Source organism: Gasterosteus aculeatus, chromosome 7 (assembly GCF_964276395.1).
Source record: "Gasterosteus aculeatus chromosome 7, fGasAcu3.hap1.1, whole genome shotgun sequence".
NCBI lineage: Eukaryota > Metazoa > Chordata > Actinopteri > Perciformes > Gasterosteidae > Gasterosteus > Gasterosteus aculeatus.
Genome location: NC_135694.1, coordinates 1,028,299 through 1,047,529, shown reverse-complemented (window position 1 = coordinate 1,047,529; position 19,231 = coordinate 1,028,299). Strand labels below are relative to the sequence as shown.

The following is a 19,231-nucleotide window of genomic DNA, read 5'->3' as shown; positions in this document are numbered from 1 at the left end:
AAATGACCATTTGTTCTTTTCGATTTTTCTCTTGGACAAAAACGTCTATAATTTAATAAAATCTCGACATTTTATCCAAATGTCGGATGTCCTATTTATTTTTTAATGTTTAATGATTTGCCAATAAAAATCAGAAACTATCTCAGATCTCGTAGATCTTTTTTTAAAGTGTTTACACCAAAGAGAAAAGCAGTGACTTTTTATTTAAACATTCCATTTAATTGGGAGGTTTTAAGTCATTGTAAATAGTCCTCCAGTCCACTCAAACAGCCCTCAGGTGGAAGTGACAGACAGCTGTCATATCCAGGTAAAGCCTCTGTGAGGTGAAGAAACTGAGTTATATTTCTGTCCAGAAGTTGTCTTAAAAAAATGGTTATTGTGGATTTATTCAACTCTTTGAGTCAGCTATCTTCTATATTTATTTATGAATTAAGACATTAAACGTGATTATATAAGACTATATTCATTCAGGGGGAATTTGTTGTGCAGCAGTTGCATAAAGAAAGTATGAAAGTGTGAATATACAGGATATGACTCATTTATACAAAAAATTTGCATGTTGCCAAAACCGGCTTAAGAAAACAAATTAAGAAATTAAATATCAGGACGTGACCGAATATCAGGACAAAATAGGGGAGGTTTTTAAAAAAAGAGGGAGTAGGAAGAGGAGCAGAAAGGATGGATGAAAAGGGTGTGAGGAACGACCTGAGGCGTGAAGATAAAAAAGAGAAGGAGGAGGAGAGGAAACATGATGATGATGTCCTCCTTCTCTCCTTCCTCTTCTCATTTATTCATAAACGCTTCCTCCATTAAAGCAGCGAGGAGGAGAGCGAGGGAGCGAAGTCAACGGGATCCACGATGGGATTCACTTCTCCCTGAATAGGTATGTACATCATTTAAATAACTTTTATGTTACTGATTAAATTATGTATAATATTACACAATAAATGAGCTGTAATGCTATTGTTTGTTATAATTTCTTCTCTTTCTGTAACTATAATTTCATAATTACATTATTATTGTTTAAAATAGGTATAATATAAAAAAACATTATATTTGAATAAGATTCTACTGATTAAATCTATTTATTAGTATAATGTTATAAAATACTATTGTTTCAAATAACTATAAGGTGGGCTTCTTTTGTGATTGTCATTATTACATTCATTAATCCTATAATGTTATTTTCTTCTTTTGTAAATTTACCTTTCTTATTTACATTTTTTATTGTTACTTATTGTTTTCTCACACCACAGACATTGTTTTTTAATGAAATAAAGCACAAAGTTGGATCAGATATATTAATTTTCTTTAAAAGCATAGTAACATAAGATGGTTTAGGAATATAATATATTTTCCCTGATAGAGGGATTAATACCAAATGCATAGTCTTCTACTGGTTAGATTTGCGGCCGACTACAGGAGCTAACGGAAAACGAATGCTAATGCTAATTAGTGATTCTTCCTTACTAACAGACACATCTCGTTCGCCCGACTACCACTACCAGCCCCCCCCAACCTGAAGCTGAGTGTGGGCACCCTTGGGTTAGATACTGGTTTGTGGATTATATTAAACTGTATGTAAATTACCTTGCTTTAGGTTCGGATGTTTTTAATGGTTTTATGTGAAGCACTTTTAAGTGCCATGTTGTTGAAATGTGCTATACAAATAAAATTGCCTTGACTTGCTTTACTATGATTGACTGTTTTTCCATCCGTTCAGGTGCTGACGCTCGTTTGCCAAAATCTTTGGAAAGAAAAACCATGGAAACGTCCCCAAATGTTTCTAAATGCAGCAAGGATGTTGTCCAATCAGAAAGCCAGATTCCAGAAGAGGAGGAGCCGGAAAACGCCCTTGGGGACACAGATCCCAATGCCAACTGGGGGGCGGAGCCTAACTTCAACCTCAACCTCATGCTGTCCTCCCCGAGCAACCCCCGACCGCCCACCGAGACACTGAGGCCTCATAGACGCAAAAAGGATGAGGGTAATAAAGTAGACGGGGCCAAGGGATGGGCCGCCACAGAAACGGGCGCCCTGACGACCCCCGTGATGTCACCGGGCGAAAGAGACGATTTGTGGAGACCGAAAGGCAAAGCATCGGCTGTGTCTCTGAAACCCCTGAACCCCAAAAGGGCTTCTGCACTTGGCCTCAAGGCGAGTCAAAACTGCCCCCGGGGGGAACAAACCACTGTTGCCATGATGATGGGAAGAGTGAAACCACGAGTACAGAGAACGGAACCTGCTGGTGTTGCAAACCATAAACATTACATTACATTACATTACATGTCATTTAGCTGACGCTTTTATCCAAAGCGACGTACAATAAGTGCATTCAACCATAGGGTACAAACTCAGGAGAACAAGAAACAAGAAAGTGCAATTTCCTCAAATAAGCGAATTTACAATTTGCTATAGATGAGTGACGTCACAAGTACAATTTAAGTGCTGCAATTTGTTAGTCTTTAGTCGAGGTAGAGTCTGAAGAGGTGTGTCTTTAGTTTGCGGCGGAAGATCTGAAGGCTCTCTGCGGTCCTGATGTCTTCAGAGAGCGCGTTCCACCATTTCGGCGCAAGGACAGCGAAGAGTCGAGACCTAGTCGAGTGTTTTGCTCTCAGTGAGGGAGGGACGAGTAGTTTTGCAGATGCAGAGCGGAGAGTGCGGGGTGGGATGTAGGGTTTGACCATGTCCTGGATGTAAGCTGGACCCGATCCATTCACAGCATGGTACGTGAGCACCAGTGTTTTGAACTGGATGCGGGCGGCCACCGGTAGCCAGTGAAGAGAGCGGAGGAGTGGAGTAGTGTGGCAAACCATCAAACCCCAAACCACACGTCTCACCGACGGCAAAGACCGCCGGCAAAATAACGGTCGGAAAAGAGATGTCCCTCAAGACGCAGTTGCAGAAAACTCTCTGCCCACCCGTGAGCCTGAAAATCCCAGATCGGAAACTGGCCAATCAAACCCCAGCGTTGACAACCAGATCCCCAAATCAAGCCCCAGGAAGCACCGAACGTGAGTCAAGGAGTCCTGGTTCTGAGACGCCGAATCAGAGGACTGAACCAGCACTGCTCAGCGTGAAGACTCCTCGAACGAGTTTCTTGAGTCCCAAACCGCCCACCCAGGAAAAAGCCTTGGGGACCAAGAACCGTAACACACCGGGGTCCAAGGAGAACCTCAATGGGAAGGATTCAAGTGCTGGTTTCGGATCAAATTCAAATTCCAAATCTAGTTCAAATTCTAAAGCCACAGACAGTCTGGATTCTGAAAATTGTCCGGACTGTAAAACGACAAAGGGGTCCAAAGACAGTCTGGATTCTAAAAGCGGTTCTGCTTCCAAAACCAGCTGGGCCTTGAAGGACAACTTAGACTCCAAAACCGGGTTCAATTCCCAAGCCAATTCCAAGTTGAAGTTCTGTTTAGGTTCCGGTGATGGGCTCGGATCTAAAACCCCAAGTAAGTGCAAACCAGATAAAACCAGTCCAGATCTTGAGACAGCTGTTGGTCCTAAAGACAACCTGGACCCTAAAACTCCATCAGATTCTAAATACAATCTTAAAACCACTAAAAGTGTTAGACCTTCTGAGTTGAACCTCAGTGATTCTGGGGTCAGGTCCAGTTCCAGACCCAGTTTAAATTCTAAACTTTCTCTGCTGAACTCTGGCTCTAACATGGACCCTGTTGGGTCCGTCCTCCCATCCGCCACTAGAACTGGTCCATCAGGTTACAAAGACAACAGCGTAAGGACCAGCTCCGGCACTAAACTCAGTCCAGATCCTAAAGCTTCTAGGTCTGGACCAGTTCGTTCGTGGTCAAGGTCGGCTCTGGCAGATTTGTCTCCCTCCTCGGCATTGTCTCCTCTACCGAGTCCGGGGTCTGGTGCTGGCAAAACTCTGGGTTCAGGTCCAGTCGGACGGCACAGGGAGGTTGCAAAGAGGCCTGGTTCCACTACAGGTAATCACACTGGCCTCAATTTCCTTAAGAAAAGAGAAAAACCTTTGGAATGTAATCGTCTTATTTTTGTGTCCTGCTCGCAGCTTCTGATGTGACCTCAAGCCTTCCGGCTCCTCGGGCCGCCCCCGGCCCAAAAACCAGGACCACCTTTGCTGTGACAATAACGAGCAGATCCACAGCAGAGCCCGAAACGAAAACCAGCAGGACACCCCATAACAATACCAGTCGGACTCTGGGTCCTGACTGTGACTTCAACACCGTTACCGGTGAGGAAGAACACTTAAAACCGCCGGCAAACAAAGTGACAGCTGCCGGAGGGCCGGCGGTATCCCAGGGGGCCGAGCGAGGGAGGGCTGTGACTGACGACACAAGGTGGCTGCGAGGAGACGCGGGGACACCAGGCGCCCCGCAGATCACGCCGGGTCACCTGGGAGACGCAAATGCCGCTGCCTGTGGCAACGTCCTATCGCCGAGGGCAACGGGTGCAGAGAGCGTGAAGGGAGAGAAGAAGAAGCAGCAGAGGGGTAAACAGGGAGGCGGGGGAGGGAGGCCTTCTTCGCTCCTCTGTCCGAGTTCCAAGGCGGTGAGGGAGACGGCGACCATGACCGGAGTGCAGCGGAGAGATTTCGGTGTCCAGGTGGAGCTGGGGGCGTTGGAGTGCTTGAGTCCCTCCCCCTCCTCGGTGGGTTCGCCCACCTGCCAGTCATTAACCTCGCCCCTCCAGCACGTCTGCAAGATCGACATCGAGCTTTGCCGCCAATCGCCGCCCCCTTCGGCCGCCGCCGCCCTCACGCCACAGCGGCGACCCGGACGAGACACAAGCGCCAAGGGAGAGGAGGAAGGCGTCGCCAGGGAGGAAGAGGATGGAGAGAACGCGGCGAGGCCGCAGGAGGTGGCGTGGGACAAACAGGGCCGGACGTGGGAGGTGTACGGCGCCGCGGTGGACATGGAGTCCCTCGGCACGGCCATCCAGTCCCACCTGGAGTCCAAGATCCGGGAGCAGCAGAAGCACATCCGGACCCTGAGGATGTCCATCTGCTCCGCCGGCAGCCCCCGGGAGCAAAGCGAGAAGGAGAAAAGGAGGAAGAGGAGGAGGAAGGGGGGGATTCTGGGATGCTGCGGGAAGTCGCTCGCCGTGTCGGACTGAGACCGGAAAAATACACCAGACTCCCGTTTATTCACCGTATCTCGAGTCAAAGGCGTGAGTGGTTCTGACTGACGAGAGCAGGGGTTACCGTCAGGAACCCAAACGTGGTCATTTCCTTCGGTTAGCGCTCCCGGTTCGTGCCGAGGAGCTGAGAGGACAGCAGCTCCCTGCTGCTCACTGGAGGTAAATATTTCATCCACCTCCCCTCCGTCAGCCGGACGCCACGCGGAACCACTCAGACGCCCCGGAGAACGAGGGGTGAACTTCCTCTAATCCTCAATCTTCTCCTTTCCTGTCCTTTTATTTGCATAATTTTCCTTTTCTTCTGCTCTTTCCTCCGTGTTCACTTTCCCGTCCTTTCGAATATTCATTTCCAGTATTTTCCTCCTATTTCCCGTTCTCTTTCTTGTTTTACTTTCCTTTGTTTCCGTGACTTTCTTTTTCTTTTTCTTGCTTTTCTTTTGAGTCTTCTGTTAATTTCCTGTTTTGATTCGGTTTTCCCTTCCTTCACCTTTTCTTTATTTCCTTTCCTTCTTTCCCTCACGGGTCACATCCGTCTTCATCGTCCACAGACATTTATTAATGCAGTGGTAGGATTCTGCTGACGTGTTGTCACACACACACACACACACACACACACACACACACACACAACCTGCTCCCTTAATGTATTGTTCTGTTTTTCCTTCATATATACTACGGGTTCTTTGTGTGCTCTGAGGCCCTGCTGGGATTTGATGTCCTAAAAGCAGCGCAGCGTGATAACGTTGTCCTCGTCTATCGCTGCAGTTTTATCTCTGAATTATTCAGAAACATTAAAGTCACGCTCGTGTTAACAACAGAGTCTCTCGGCCATCTTTTATTCAGTCTGCGCCGCAGCGACACCGACCCACTTCGGTACGATGCTTTGAGTTGTCCAAATCTTGAATATGTGAGTCACGGCCGCTGGACGGAAAACAAAACAACTCGCCGCTAATCGACCAATGACAATCCAGTATTATTTCATATGTATTATACACATATTATTTTATATCTGAAAAAGACTTGAATGGTCCATTTTCTCTCGTCAGCAGCCTCGGCAGCTTTATGAAACGTTTAAATGCCTTCGATAGTACTCGGGTGTGGTACTTGAGTAAATGTACTCGGTTAAATTCAACCACTGGAGTGGTTTGTTTTACTCACTGACTTTGGCAAAGGGAGGGTCTTCATTCCTTCCCCTTCACCCGGGCCAATAACAGGCACGCCCTTGCCACTGACCCGTGACGTCACGGCCGTGCTGGCATTTTGATTGGACGGCCGCAGCTCGGTGTCCGTCACCTCCGTTCGAGCCCCGCCCCCCTCCCACCCTCGGTCTCAACAGAGCAGCGCGAGGCTGAAGGACGCCTGTTGCCCGGGAAACAGCAGCGCGGGAAAGAAGAGGAACAAGGTGCGTTTTTGTAGCCACCATTTTTACTTAAAAGTTAGCTTATAGTGTTTTTCCTCTTGTGATATTATTAATTTATTTTTACAACACTCTTCCAGTAATCCACTAGTACTTTATACTACATACACTAAATGTATTATATTCAGATTAGTTTTTACTGTAGCAACTATTTATATATATAACGTTACATTTAATAAAGTCATACATGCAAAAGAACTTTCAGATATTTCAGTTATTTATTTTCTGCAGCATGAATGCTTTAGCATTAATTAGTGGTTATATTTTTGCCATTAACCTAATAGATATGTGCATTGTTATGTTTTGTCAACAACAACAAAAGGGTCACATGACCCGTCCACAAAAGGGTCACATGACCCGACCATGTAAAGGTCCACCGTGACGTGTGTGCAGCCAGTGCATGAAGCACTGAGCTTGAATTGGTTTTGATCACAGCTTTGTTTAACGGGCGAACAGGGTGAAGGGTTAGAGTTTTACTAATTTCACTAATTCAGATTAATATATGAATTAGTTAATTAGAAAACGCTATAGATTAAACTAGCAAACAGTATAAAAAGAAGTTGCAACATAATCAGGAAATATCAGATATAAAAGTCTTTGACACTTTACTGATTAATCCTTTTACTTTAAATATGGTTTTAAATGCAGGACTTTTAGTCATTTCTCAGTGTGGTATTAGTACCTTTACTGCAGTAGAGCACCAGAGTACTTCCACACAGTGTTGTTCTACTTCTGTCCCTCCAGCTGAAGGGAAACCCAAACCAACATACCGAAGACTATTTATACACAAACCCGAACATCCACACCTTTAACCTTCGCTCCTCAATCGTTCTGCTCATTGCTCTTTTGACCTCCACTGGAGAAGCTTTGCTGACATTCTGGTTCATGTGGTAGATTCTGGTCATGTGTTCTCCGGCTCTGCTCCACCTGCTGCGATGCGCTCGCACCTCCGTCACCAGAAGAGCCTCCCTCAGCTGCACCGCCTCACGCCAGGTCGATCCACCTCGAGTACTTTAGTACAACTTCAACCCGAGTTCCCCCGTTTCACGACACTCTGTACTTCTACTCGCAGAGGGAATGAGTTGCTTTCATTTGATGCAATTAGCTGCGTTCTTCATAACATGTTTGAATGATTTTGTGTCTTTAGTATAAAGTATAAGTATAAATTATCTTATGATATCTATTCAGTATTCCACTAAATATAAACTGCAACATTAAAATGATCTTACGTAGCGACATAATGATTTAATATAAAAACACTTTGAAAGGAGCCTTGATTATTTTTCCTTTTGATACTTTGAGTGCATTTTGTTCACCTTTTACAAATCGTTTACTTGTACAGGAGCATCTGTAGAATAGATTTGTAGGCATTTCTACTTTCACTCCTCAAAGTACTCCTCAAAGTACTTATCCCGCGTAATTTGGGCGTAACTTAATTACAATTTACACTCAATTCGGTTCAACTCAAGTTTAGTATCCAGAACATTAAAAAAAAAGAACCTGAGCGTAACTTGATTAATCAACTAACCGTCTGCTGTGTGATTGGTCGCCCTCCAGGGGGGCGGGGCCTCGCGCGGGGTGCGGCGGGCCAGCGGCTCGACTCGCTTCAACTCCTTCGGTATCTGGGACAACCGGAGAGAAGAAGCGGCGCTACGGCCCCCCGGAGCCCCACGCCGAGAAACCGCTCCACAGGTAACCGATGAACGGATGAGCTGGATGGATGAATCATGGACGAGTGAGCTGATGAATGAATGATGACACGATGACGGATGAATGGATGAGTCAAGGACAAAACAATGGATTAAATGGATGAATTATTGACTGCTGATGGATGGTTGGATGGATGGATGGATGAATGAACAATGAACAGATGGATGATTGATGAAGAATGATTGATGGCTGATGGATTGACTGCTGATGGATGGATGGATGATGGATGGATGAATGACTGGTGAATAGATGGATAAAGAATGATTGATGGCTGATGGATTGACTGCTGATGGATGGATGAATGACTGGTGAATAGATGGATGAAGAATGATTGATGGCTGATGGATTGACTGCTGATGGATGGATGGATGATGGATGGATGAATGACTGATGAATAGATGGATGAAGAATGATTGATGGCTGATGGATTGACTGCTGATGGATGGTTGGATGGATGATGGATGGATGAATGACTGATGAACAGATGGATGATTGATGAAGAATGATTGATGTCTCATGGATTGACTGCTGATGGATGGTTGGATGGATGATGGATGGATGATGGATGGATGAATGACTGATGAACAGATGGATGATTGATGAAGAATGATTGATGGCTGATGGATGGTTGGATGGATGATGGGTGGATGACATGAATGGATGCATCAGCGTGTGAACAGATGGACAGCGGGTGACGTGGTGAATCAACCCCTCTCAGGTGGGTCTGTCCCGGGTCGGCAGCGCCTCCGTCCTCGGTCTCAGGAGGCAGAACGAGGACCGCCTCAGCGTGGCTCGTATCCATGACGACCTGCTCTACTTCGCCGTGTTCGACGGCCACGGCGGTCCGCACGCCGCCGACTACTGCGCCACCTTCATGGAGAAGTTCATCAGGTGGAGTATTCGCGTTGATAATAATTACTAATTGATAATAATTACTAAATCATTATTTAGTAATTATTCAATTGAAACTTTATTGAGTGTTTGTGAACAGAGACGCTCTGGAGGACGACGACGACCTGGAGAAAGTTTTAAAGAAAGCCTTTGTAGACGTAGACGAGGCTCTACACACACACCTGAGCTACTTCAACAACGGTGAGACACACACACACACACCTGAGCTACTTCAACAACGGTGACACGTATTGTAACAATGTTATAACACGTTATAACAATATAACTCCCCCCCATCCTCCCTTTCCAGCCTCCTTCCTGACAGCCGGCACCACGGCAACGGTTGCTATGCTACGCGGCGGCGTGGAGCTGGTTGTCGGCAGCGCCGGTGACAGTCGGGCGCTGCTGTGCAGGAAGGGAGGAGCCAACGCGCTCACCAGAGACCACACCCCCGACCGCACGGACGAGAGGCGCAGGTACACCAGTGGTTCTGTGCGCCGACTTTGTACCCGAGGAGATGCTGAGCGGCCGTTTGCTTTCAGGATCCAGAGGTTCGGCGGCTTCGTGGCGTGGAACGGCTCGGGCGAGGCCAGCGTCAACGGGCGGCTCGCCGTGACGCGCAGCATCGGGGACTTCCGCCTGAAAGCCAGCGGCGTCATCGCCGAGCCGGACACGCGGCGCCTCAACGTGAGTCCCGCAAAGAACCAAAAAAAGCACCTTGCACCATGTTTCCGTGCGACCAGCGATGGAGGTGACGAGTGAGGTCTCCGCAGGTGCAGCACGCCAGCGACTCCTTCCTGGCGCTGACCACCGACGGCATCAACTTCCTGCTGAGCGACCAGGAGATCTGTGATGTCATCAACCAGTGCCACGACGCCGCGGAGGCCGCCGATGTCATCGCTCAGCGGGTACTAAACAAAGCTCCTTTAACTGAAATACACACACGGACATCCAGGAGAACATCAGCAGGTTGTTTGAAGGTCGACAGTAGGAGGAGCTAATCTCCTAGTTCTGTCCTCTGGTGCTCTTATTTTGTAGGAACGACTCTTAAACGTTATTTAGTCTTGGAGGTGGAGAAAAAAAACTTTCGTTTAGAGTCAAAAAGACCACAAATGAGTTCATGCCCGAGGGCCGGACTTCCCGCTGATTGACAGGTCTCTACCAGAGACGTACACAGTGTCTCTATGTCCTCCTCAGTCCATATATGGTCACTTCCTGTCCAGCTCGAGTGTAAATGAACAATACCGTGTCTGTGTGTGTGTTGTTGTTGTTGTTTTCTGTGTGTGTGTGTTTCTTTAAGGCGCTGCAGTACGGCTCGGAGGACAACGCCACCGCCATCGTGGTCCCGCTGGGAGCCTGGGGAAAACATCAGAGCTCCACCGGCAACTACAGCCTGAGCAGAACCTTCTCCTCCAGCGGGAGATGGGCGTAGACGACGCACACACACACACACACACACACACACACGTCGTGTCATTTTTATGAACTCAAAACGAGCTTTAGTTGTCTTAACTGTTCCTTTTGTGTTATTACTTGAATACACACATCCCTGTGGTTTTTCAAAGGTGGGTCAGATACGGACTTTTTGAGCTCAGGTGAGATGAATCATAACATCCGCAGAAGTAACGTGATACCGTCAGTGACTGAAGGAAACAAGACGAGCTGAATCATAAAGAACCAAAGTAAAAGATGCCAATAACGGTTCATTGTTCCATAATGTTTATTTTACAACCGCTTTGCTGTTTCGCAGTAAAAGTAAGGAAAAGAAATTCTATGATGCCAAAATGTAAATGTGTGTGTGTATATGTGAGCTTTTTTCTTGTTAAAATCTGGATGAGTTAGAATATTTTCTAGGAGGAGACATTTGTAGATTTTAACTTGAAAGAAAGCTTCATTTCTCCAAACCCTCCACCGGCTCTGTGGCGTGACCTTTGACCCCTGACCTCTCTGTGTAGACAGGATCCTCGTGGGGGGGTAAATTGGTTCCCTCTACTTGTTTGTACTGTCTCGGAGTATTTCTCCGGTGTAGTATTAGTACTCCAGAGTACAGCGGCCCTTTGACGGCAGCATGTTTTAAATCAGCTGGTTTCGTCTCAGAGGTCCAGCAGGAATCTTAGTCACGTTTCTAAATGAAGAAACAAGTTCCTGCATTTGACCACAAGAACAAAGCACACGCACACGGTACAGGTCTCAGGACGAGAGCCTGAGACAAACTGATGAGAACAATGAATGACCAGGGTGAGCAGCCGCAGCGCCGCAGCGCCACCTACCGGGCGCAGAATGCACCACGCGGTGAAGACGAGTTCTCATTCCAAATTAATAGAAACTAAACACAAATGTGACCACACACAACTTGTGTGACTGCCTATGTGGTGTGTGCGTGTGTGTGTGTGTGGGTGTGTGTGTGTGCGCATATAATAAACTCAGGAATTAAAACCGTATTTGCCTTTCTGGTGTTTAACTTATTTTGATTATTGATCAATTTTTATTATAATTATTGCAAAACATTTTTTCTAAAATCTGCGTATGTCTTCCAGCACACGTGACAATATTAATGACGTAATGCTTGTTTTAAAATGTACTTTTCCACATCACTTTAAACAGTAAGCGTCTGTTTACTTCCGGTGTGATTCACTAATATCACCGCCCATCCGGTTCGCACCGCAGCTGTAAACCGAGCGCCCCTTCCCGCCCCAGGAAGGAGCGGCTGTGAATCACTTCCGGGTTTCTGAGGTCTTCTTCGCGTCAAACTGTTCACTTTTTAAACGAGTCTCTTCACTTTTGTCACTTTTAAACATGACGAGTTGACCGAGAAGGAAACTCGACGCTTTGAGGGAGAAACGAGTCGGTTTTTAACGCCGTGAAGGTAAAACACGTTTAAAATGTTTGTTTTCGCCTCATTAAAGTTGATGAAACAAGGTTCATTAAGGAGCTGAACGTGGTTAATAATTCACCCATAAACACGTAAACAACACATTGTTTACACACCGCGGCTCACGTTACCTCGTCACCATCCAGACCATAATAATCCTTTCACATGTGCATGCTGAGTAATACATGTACAGCTTCCTTTAGAGGAAAGTACTTTACCAAGTACTTCACCTGAAGTACCTTATTGTATTATAGTATAAGCTGGTTAATGGTAAGAAAACACATTTGAAGCACTTTTATCTTGACTTTACTGTGTCGCAGTGGAGGTTCTTCACTCAGTGAGCACAAGTACAGCAGAGATCAGCACATTTTAATTTTTCGCCAGCATGAAAAAACCCTCTTTATTAAAAAGATATAAAATAGTTTATAATTAACCTTAATGGATCAAAGCTCAAGCTTTTCTTTTTCTTTCTTCCAAGAATAAACTTTAGAGGCGTTTGTACTTTGCGCTTACTGTGGATGTTTATTACGTCTGACTGGGAAAGAAAGTGACATAAGCTTGTGATAAACGTAATGCAAAACACAACCTTAAATAACTCAAATCATCTCTCTACATTCCACCTGATCTGAAGACAAAACCACTACGTAAAAAGTGGGAAACATAAAACACAAACGCATTAACAGGCTTTGGTCTCCAGATGGAGACAGACGACAACACCTTGATTAAAGTTAATCAGAGATGAATAAAGTTTAATGTGAGAGATGTACTTCTGCCTCCTCACCACTAGGGATCACTGCCTGTCTGACGTCAAACATATGAATACATGTATGAATAAATACATGTATGAAGGTTCACTCTTTGTAGTAACACAATGTGCTCTAAGCAGTGAGAAAGAACACGGTTCTGAATCTAAACATCTTCATTTAAAAAAGCTGTTTAAAATGTTACATGACAAGTTTCTTTCTGTTTCTGTCTGCTGGAGGAAGTGGGAGGAGTCAGATGATGGAGGAGGCGGAGCCGAGCGGAGGCGTCATAGAGGAGGAGACTCCTCCGCAGGTGAGACGGTGTATAAATTAATGTAATATGCTTATAATAAATAAACAAGACAACAAATGTATGGATGAGTCTATATTGTTTAATCAAGACATATTTTAGAAATACATGTAAATATATAAATCAACATAGTTATTTCTTACTAGAATGTCTTACTATATTGTTTTTACTTTTGTTATTTGTAATGCCACATTTATTTCCATCTGTTCCATGTGTTCAAATGGATTTTTTAATCATAAAAAACATTTAAGTATGTTACATGAAATATTTGTGATCTTCAGGAGTAACTAATGTTTTTAACTAAATGCAGTTTATCTGATACAGCTGTGAACATCTGCTTCAACTCAACTGAGACCAGAACTCCACTTAAATTATTACGCTGCTTTGAGACTAAAAGAACCATTTTGTATCGCAAGTGCTCCACTTATGTACAATGTTACTTCCCCCTCTGTGTTGCCTGCTACTCGATACCTTTGACTACGAATTTTCTTCTTCACTTTATTTGTCGGACAGCTTTAGTTACTTTACAAACGTTTTACATAAAAAAAACTATCAAATATGAAATAATTTTTCCCTAATTGTTACATAAATTTTAATAATAAATGTGCATTTTTGTCTTCTTCTTCCCCATTAATCATCTCCGGACCCCTCAGATCTATCCGGTGTCACTTTACAGGGCCCAGCCCCCTATGTTGTAAACTTACTTTCCCTCCATTAGACTATCTCCATTTATTGGTAATAAAACGTAAAATATAACAACCCCTAATTCCCACGAGGGCGACCTTTCACTGGTGATACTGATTATGCGTTGGCTGTAGAACTGGAGCACCACAGAACCTGTGAAACGAATAACAGGTGTATTATTTAATGTGTACTCACAAGTTGTTAACATTACTAACTCATAACTCGTGTTATCAGTGAGTCTAAAACAGACGTGTGTTGGACATATTTCTTTTAGACTGATTTATTATTCACACGTTACGCAAGCAGCCGGATGAAAGAACAAGGAACAGCTTCCACAATGTTATCAGGCGGTTGGCGCGGCAACAAAAGCAGGGCGGTGCGATGAAGGGTGGCGGCGAGGGGCCTGGAGTGACGGCCATTGTTGCGGCTGGAGCTGATGCCGTGACGGGCGTGGTCGGCAGCCGGCTCACCTACGTGCGGTGCGGCGACGAAGAGAAGATTTATTTCTAATCCAACACGTGTCACAGGACTGTTTTGTTCTCAGTGGCGCCGGAGGAAATCTTTGTTTTTTTAGAACCAGAAGCCAGCGCAGAAAACGATGAGTCATCAAATCATCGCAGTGAAAACGTGTGGTCTATTAGAGACCTGTCAATCAGCGTGTAGCCCCGCCCTAAAGCGCCCCCTGCTCCATGGTCTGTGTGACTCTAAATGGACCATAAGTCACAAAATGAACATCATGCTGGATGAAGAAGACTTGAAACTAGAGACTGAGACCATAAACTCATGTTTACAATGTTTACTGAGGGAATAAATCCAGAGAGAAGTAGAGTCATTTCCTCATAGACGTCTATGGGAGCAGAGGAGTCGCCCCCTGCTGGTCACTACAGAGAAGTAGAGTCATTTCCTCATAGACGTCTATGGGAGCAGAGGAGTCGCCCCCTGCTGGTCACTACAGAGAAGTAGAGTCATTTCCTCATAGACGTCTATGGGAGCAGAGGAGTCGCCCCCTGCTGGTCACTACAGAGAAGTAGAGTCATTTCCTCATAGACGTCTATGGGAGCAGAGGAGTCGCCCCCTGCTGGTCACTACAGAGAAGTAGAGTCATTTCCTCATAGACGTCTATGGGAGCAGAGGAGTCGCCCCCTGCTGGTCACTACAGAGAAGTAGAGTCATTTCCTCATAGACGTCTATGGGAGCAGAGGAGTCGCCCCCTGCTGGTCACTACAGAGAAGTAGAGTCATTTCCTCATAGACGTCTATGGGAGCAGAGGAGTCGCCCCCTGCTGGTCACTACAGAGAAGTAGAGTCATTTCCTCATAGACGTCTATGGGAGCAGAGGAGTCGCCCCCTGCTGGTCACTACAGAGAAGTAGAGTCATTTCCTCATAGACGTCTATGGGAGCAGAGGAGTCGCCCCCTGCTGGTCACTACAGAGAATGCAGCTTTAACACGTGAAGCTTTGGTCTCTCTTCAGAACCAGAGGTTGATTTTGCATCTGTTAGCTGAAAATCCTGCTTTTCATGTGAAGCTGGTTAAAATATAAGGTGGTTAATAATAAATAATAATAAATAATAAAGTTTTTCTGTAGCAGATTATCCCTTTAAGACGAAACCCGTGCGTGTGTGTGCATACACGCCTTCAATGCAACACAACAACTTTGAACCATTTTGTGTGTCTGTGTGTGTGTGTTTGTGTGTTTCTAAAAACACCTGCTCAACATTTCGCCTGAATCATTTCCTGGGAAAAAAATGAAAACGTGGAGGAGGACGTCCAGTGCTGACATTTGTTTTTGTAATCGCAGTTAATCACAGTTGACAACTGTGTGTGTGTGTGTGTGTGTGTGTGTGTGTGTGTGTGTGTGTGTGTGCGCGCGCGCGCGGCGTCGTTACCTCTCATCTGCGTCAGGTGACCATTTCCTGGCTCTTGACTGTTCCAGTGACCTCTGACCTCCTCCACCTGCTGCCAACCGCGGCAGGGAGCCTTTTGATCCGGGTGCTGATTGGCCCGCCGACAAGCTGCGGTTCCGTTTCCCACGGTGATCCGTCCGATGCGTCGTCACGGCGCTTTGATTTCCCGACCTCTGACCTCTGTGCTGTCGGTTTACTGCCGATGATCCGGTTCCAGGAACGTTTTGTCGAGGTGGAGCTTTTCTCTCTCGTCGTGACCTCGTATGTTTTGGGAAATTCGAAAGCCTCGAATCACCCGGACGTCTCACAGCTGATTGGACGCCCCGTAACCGTGACAACGCAGAGCGGTGCGCTCACCTCTTGGGACCAACAGAACGGTCTGACCTCCTTCTACGCCTCTCTTGATTTTCCGCAGGACACAAACACAAACTACAACCACGCGGACGGCGACGCCGCTTCCTGTCCAGCTGTGGAAGGTAAACAACTCATTATGTTCGTCATTATGATGCTAAGGCGGGATTTTTATATGAATTGAAACCACCCGTTCACCTTTGACCTCCAGGCGTCCCAGCGCCGCCGCCGAAAAGAGGACCCGTGGTGGTTCGAGCAAACAACAAGAACCCGGCCAGCGAGAACCTGGAGAGAGTCCGCCAGTGGAGCGTTGCCACCTACAAGGTGGGAGGGGTCTGGCCTGTCATGTGATGGATAGCTGTCCATCGATCAATAACCCCGCCCTCCGCCCCGCAGTGCACCCGCCAGGCCGTGTCGGAGAGGCTGGGCCGGGGGTCCCGCACGGTGGACCTGGACCTGGAGCCCCGCCTCGAGCTGCTCAAAGACGACCGGCAGCGCTACGACGGCGTGACCAAGCTGGCCCAGACGCTGGCCAATCAGCTCGCTCAGTTCTCCGTTACCCAGAAGACCCTGGGGGACGCCTTCGCCGAGCTCAGCCTCAAGACGCCGCCGCTGCACGTGAGTACTGTCGACGCTGGTGGCTTACACCGAATGTTTGATTAACCCGCCCCCCCCCTCAGCGACGGTCCAATCACGGCTCAGCAACCGTAACCGTTTGTTTTATTTTTATTGAAATTTTTTATTTTTTATTTTTCTTTCTAAATATATATTAATTTGTTCTTTTCCGCATTTTTGATATTTAATTTTGGGGGATTTCGTTGAATTCGGTTAGCATCTCGGCGTCCGCCGCCATCTTCCCGCCAGGTGGAGTTCACCGCGAACGCGGACGCTCAGAAGTTCCTATCGAAGAGCGGCGAGACTCTGACGGCGTCCCTCAACGCCTTCACGTGTGACATGAGCACTCTGATCAACAAGACCATCGAGGACACCATGATCGACGCCAGGCGCTACGAGGCCGCCAGGTGGGTGACATCACAGAGCGACGCGGGCTCCCCGGGGGGCCCCGGAGGAGGAGGCTAACCGGGCTGCTGTGGCCCCGCAGGGTGGAGTACGACGCCTACCGGGTGGACCTGGAGGAGCTGAACCTCGGGCCGCGGGACGCCCTCACCCTGCCCCGACTGGAGCGCGCCCAGAAGGACTTCCAGAGCCAGAGGGAGCGGTACCAGAGGGCCCGAGACGACCTGTCCGTCAAAGTCCGGCTGCTGCAGGAGAACAAGGTGAGGGGGAGGGGCTTATCTCTTTTCAGGGCAAAAAAACGCTGTTTCAATGTCGTCTGAATCTGTCGTCTGAATAAACGTTCTTGTCCGGCGGTCCAACAGACCCGACCCCCCCGACCCCCTGTGGATCCTCCATGTTGTAACTTGAGGTCCTTCACATCCTCTGCAGGTCAAAGTCCTCCACCAGCAGCTGTGGCTGCTCCACGCCGCCGTGGCCGCTCACGCCTCCTCCTGCCACGCCTTCCTGGAGGAGTGCGCCGCGGCCCTGGGAGACCCCGACTGCCCCCCCCCCTCCTGGCTGGAGGAGAGCTGATGTCTTGGGTGCTCCTTGGGATAGGGAGGTGGGTTTATCTACGGGGGGTTAGAGAGACGTTGAACACATTCTGGGTCTTATTTTCACCTTTTGATGTGATATTTAGGACAATAATGATCTCTAATTAACACACAGACACACACACACACACACACACACACACACACACACACACACACACACACAGACACACACACACACACACACACACACACACACACACACACACACACACACACACACACACAGACAGACAGACAGACAGACAGACAGACAGACAGACAGACACACACACACACTGTTTTAGTAAATCCATAATCCTCCATTAAGGCACTAAGCCTTTCTTTTAACTCCTCAGCCTCTGCACTCCGAGACTCCCACATCTCCTCCTCCTCAGCTCCTTCACACATCTCCTCCTCAGCTCCTTCACACATCTCCTCCTCCTCCTCAGCTCCTTCACACATCTCCTCCTCCTCAGCTCCTTCACACATCTCCTCCTCCTCAGCTCCTTCACACATCTCCTCCTCAGCTCCTTCACACATCTCCTCCTCAGCTCCTTCACACATCTCCTCCTCCTCGTCTCCTTCACACATCTCCTCCTCCTCGTCTCCTTCACACATCTCCTCCTCCTCGGTGTGATGTATAAAACCCTTTGTGTCTTCGGGATCATTTCCTTCTCTTTTATCTGCGACGTGGGCGACATGATCCTCTAAACTGCAACTGTCACTTTATCCCGAACACAAGCGGGTGGAGCGCTGGACCACGTGTTTGTGTTCGGCCCGAATCGACGCGCCGCCTCCTGCGTGTTCTTATTCCCTTCTGACGGAGACCGTCACAGGGTGGACAGAATAACAGAAACACCGTTGCTCTCTGGACATTATTAATCTGTAGTTGACCTTCGTCTCCTTGTGTTAAAATATACGACTCTGTTTGGTGTCGACGAAGCTCAGATGTGAGCACAACTATGCAAGGAATCTGTGCCGTTTGTGCAATAATGTCTCCTAACCCTCTTTAAAATGAACGATGACATCATGCTCGTACCAAACATTTAACAGAACCCCAGTCCTAACCTCAGTCGTTCATCTTCTAACAGACCAAAAGACAATCGAAGTTAAAAGACAGCGTTTCTTTCTTTTTAAGTAAAAGTGACAAAAAAGGACCAAAATGTACTTAGTGTTTTAATATTTATGGGAATGTTTTGTGTGTAACTGCCAAATAAAATGATATGAAAGCAAATCTCAATTTATTTGTCTAATCACGATGATGCAAGTTTGTGTTGTGACTTCACCTCCACACACACACTTTTTTACTTTCCTCTCCCTTTTGCAGAGATCCTAAAATACTCTTAACATTTTTAATTTTTACAAATTATATTATTTGACTTACAGGGAAAACAGTTTACAACAATATTGTTGGAAGGAAAAATAATCTGCTTTTATCTAAGTAAGATTTTTAGTCGTCAGATAGTATTTTTAGTAATACTTGTATGGTATCAGTACATTTGAGTGTTTTTTAACTCAAAATAATGCACCAAACATTACAGTAGATGAAGGTAGTACGTATATTATTGTAGATCTCCAGCTGTAAAAACTGTCGACACAGTCTTCATTAGTATTCAGTTTCACAATAAGAGT

General features: G+C 46.6%; 3 protein-coding genes and 1 long non-coding RNA gene across 6 annotated transcripts; all 4 read left to right on the top strand.

Annotated features, from left to right (window-relative positions):
• Nucleotides 1-811: 811 nt before the first annotated feature.
• LOC144410291 (uncharacterized) lies at nt 812-1,831 on the top strand. The gene is made up of 3 exons (XR_013468249.1): nt 812-883; nt 1,477-1,556; nt 1,724-1,831. It is a non-coding gene; the product is annotated as an uncharacterized LOC144410291 (long non-coding RNA).
• A 988-nt stretch (nt 1,832-2,819) lies between these two features.
• Nucleotides 2,820-5,936, top strand: gprin3a (GPRIN family member 3a). The gene is made up of 2 exons (XM_040180665.2): nt 2,820-3,953; nt 4,037-5,936. Exons 1-2 carry the CDS (start codon nt 2,882-2,884, stop codon nt 5,098-5,100), a joined length of 2,136 nt encoding a protein of 711 aa, XP_040036599.2. The 5' UTR covers nt 2,820-2,881; the 3' UTR covers nt 5,101-5,936.
• A 452-nt stretch (nt 5,937-6,388) lies between these two features.
• On the top strand, nt 6,389-11,583 carry ppm1ka (protein phosphatase, Mg2+/Mn2+ dependent 1Ka). 2 transcript variants are annotated; one of them, XM_040180668.2, is made up of 9 exons: nt 6,389-6,526; nt 7,436-7,534; nt 8,099-8,233; nt 8,970-9,142; nt 9,243-9,343; nt 9,453-9,618; nt 9,685-9,829; nt 9,916-10,050; nt 10,443-11,583. In XM_040180668.2, exons 2-9 carry the CDS (start codon nt 7,445-7,447, stop codon nt 10,572-10,574), a joined length of 1,077 nt encoding a protein of 358 aa, XP_040036602.2. In that variant the 5' UTR covers nt 6,389-6,526; nt 7,436-7,444; the 3' UTR covers nt 10,575-11,583. The 2 variants fall into 2 exon arrangements, with proteins under 2 accessions (XP_040036602.2, XP_077962159.1); XM_078106033.1 differs by having other exon boundaries at nt 6,464-6,526; nt 7,286-7,534.
• Nucleotides 11,584-11,681: 98 nt separating this feature from the next.
• On the top strand, nt 11,682-18,833 carry LOC120821727 (arfaptin-1). 2 transcript variants are annotated; one of them, XM_040180670.2, is made up of 8 exons: nt 11,682-12,008; nt 13,001-13,070; nt 16,072-16,132; nt 16,219-16,331; nt 16,404-16,625; nt 16,872-17,029; nt 17,110-17,284; nt 17,454-18,833. In XM_040180670.2, the coding sequence occupies exons 2-8, from the start codon at nt 13,014-13,016 to the stop codon at nt 17,595-17,597; spliced, it is 930 nt and encodes a 309-aa protein (XP_040036604.2). In that variant the 5' UTR covers nt 11,682-12,008; nt 13,001-13,013; the 3' UTR covers nt 17,598-18,833. The 2 variants fall into 2 exon arrangements, with proteins under 2 accessions (XP_040036604.2, XP_040036603.2); XM_040180669.2 differs by having other exon boundaries at nt 11,830-12,008; nt 12,997-13,070.
• The last annotated feature ends 398 nt before the right edge of the window (nt 18,834-19,231 follow it).

Excerpts from the sequence above, each read along its gene's own strand:
- LOC120821727 (XM_040180670.2), top strand. The coding sequence starts at position 13,014 with ATGATGGAGGAGGCGGAGCCGAGCGGAGGCGTCATAGAGGAGGAGACT. Across the intron at positions 16,332-16,403 it reads GGAGCGTTGCCACCTACAAG|TGCACCCGCCAGGCCGTGTC; the intron begins GTGGGAGGGGTC and ends TCCGCCCCGCAG. Across the intron at positions 17,285-17,453 it reads GGCTGCTGCAGGAGAACAAG|GTCAAAGTCCTCCACCAGCA; the intron begins GTGAGGGGGAGG and ends CATCCTCTGCAG.
- ppm1ka (XM_040180668.2), top strand. The coding sequence starts at position 7,445 with ATGTGTTCTCCGGCTCTGCTCCACCTGCTGCGATGCGCTCGCACCTCC. Across the intron at positions 8,234-8,969 it reads GCCGAGAAACCGCTCCACAG|GTGGGTCTGTCCCGGGTCGG; the intron begins GTAACCGATGAA and ends AACCCCTCTCAG. Across the intron at positions 9,619-9,684 it reads CGCACGGACGAGAGGCGCAG|GATCCAGAGGTTCGGCGGCT; the intron begins GTACACCAGTGG and ends GTTTGCTTTCAG.
- gprin3a (XM_040180665.2), top strand. The coding sequence starts at position 2,882 with ATGTCCCTCAAGACGCAGTTGCAGAAAACTCTCTGCCCACCCGTGAGC. Across the intron at positions 3,954-4,036 it reads GAGGCCTGGTTCCACTACAG|CTTCTGATGTGACCTCAAGC; the intron begins GTAATCACACTG and ends TCCTGCTCGCAG.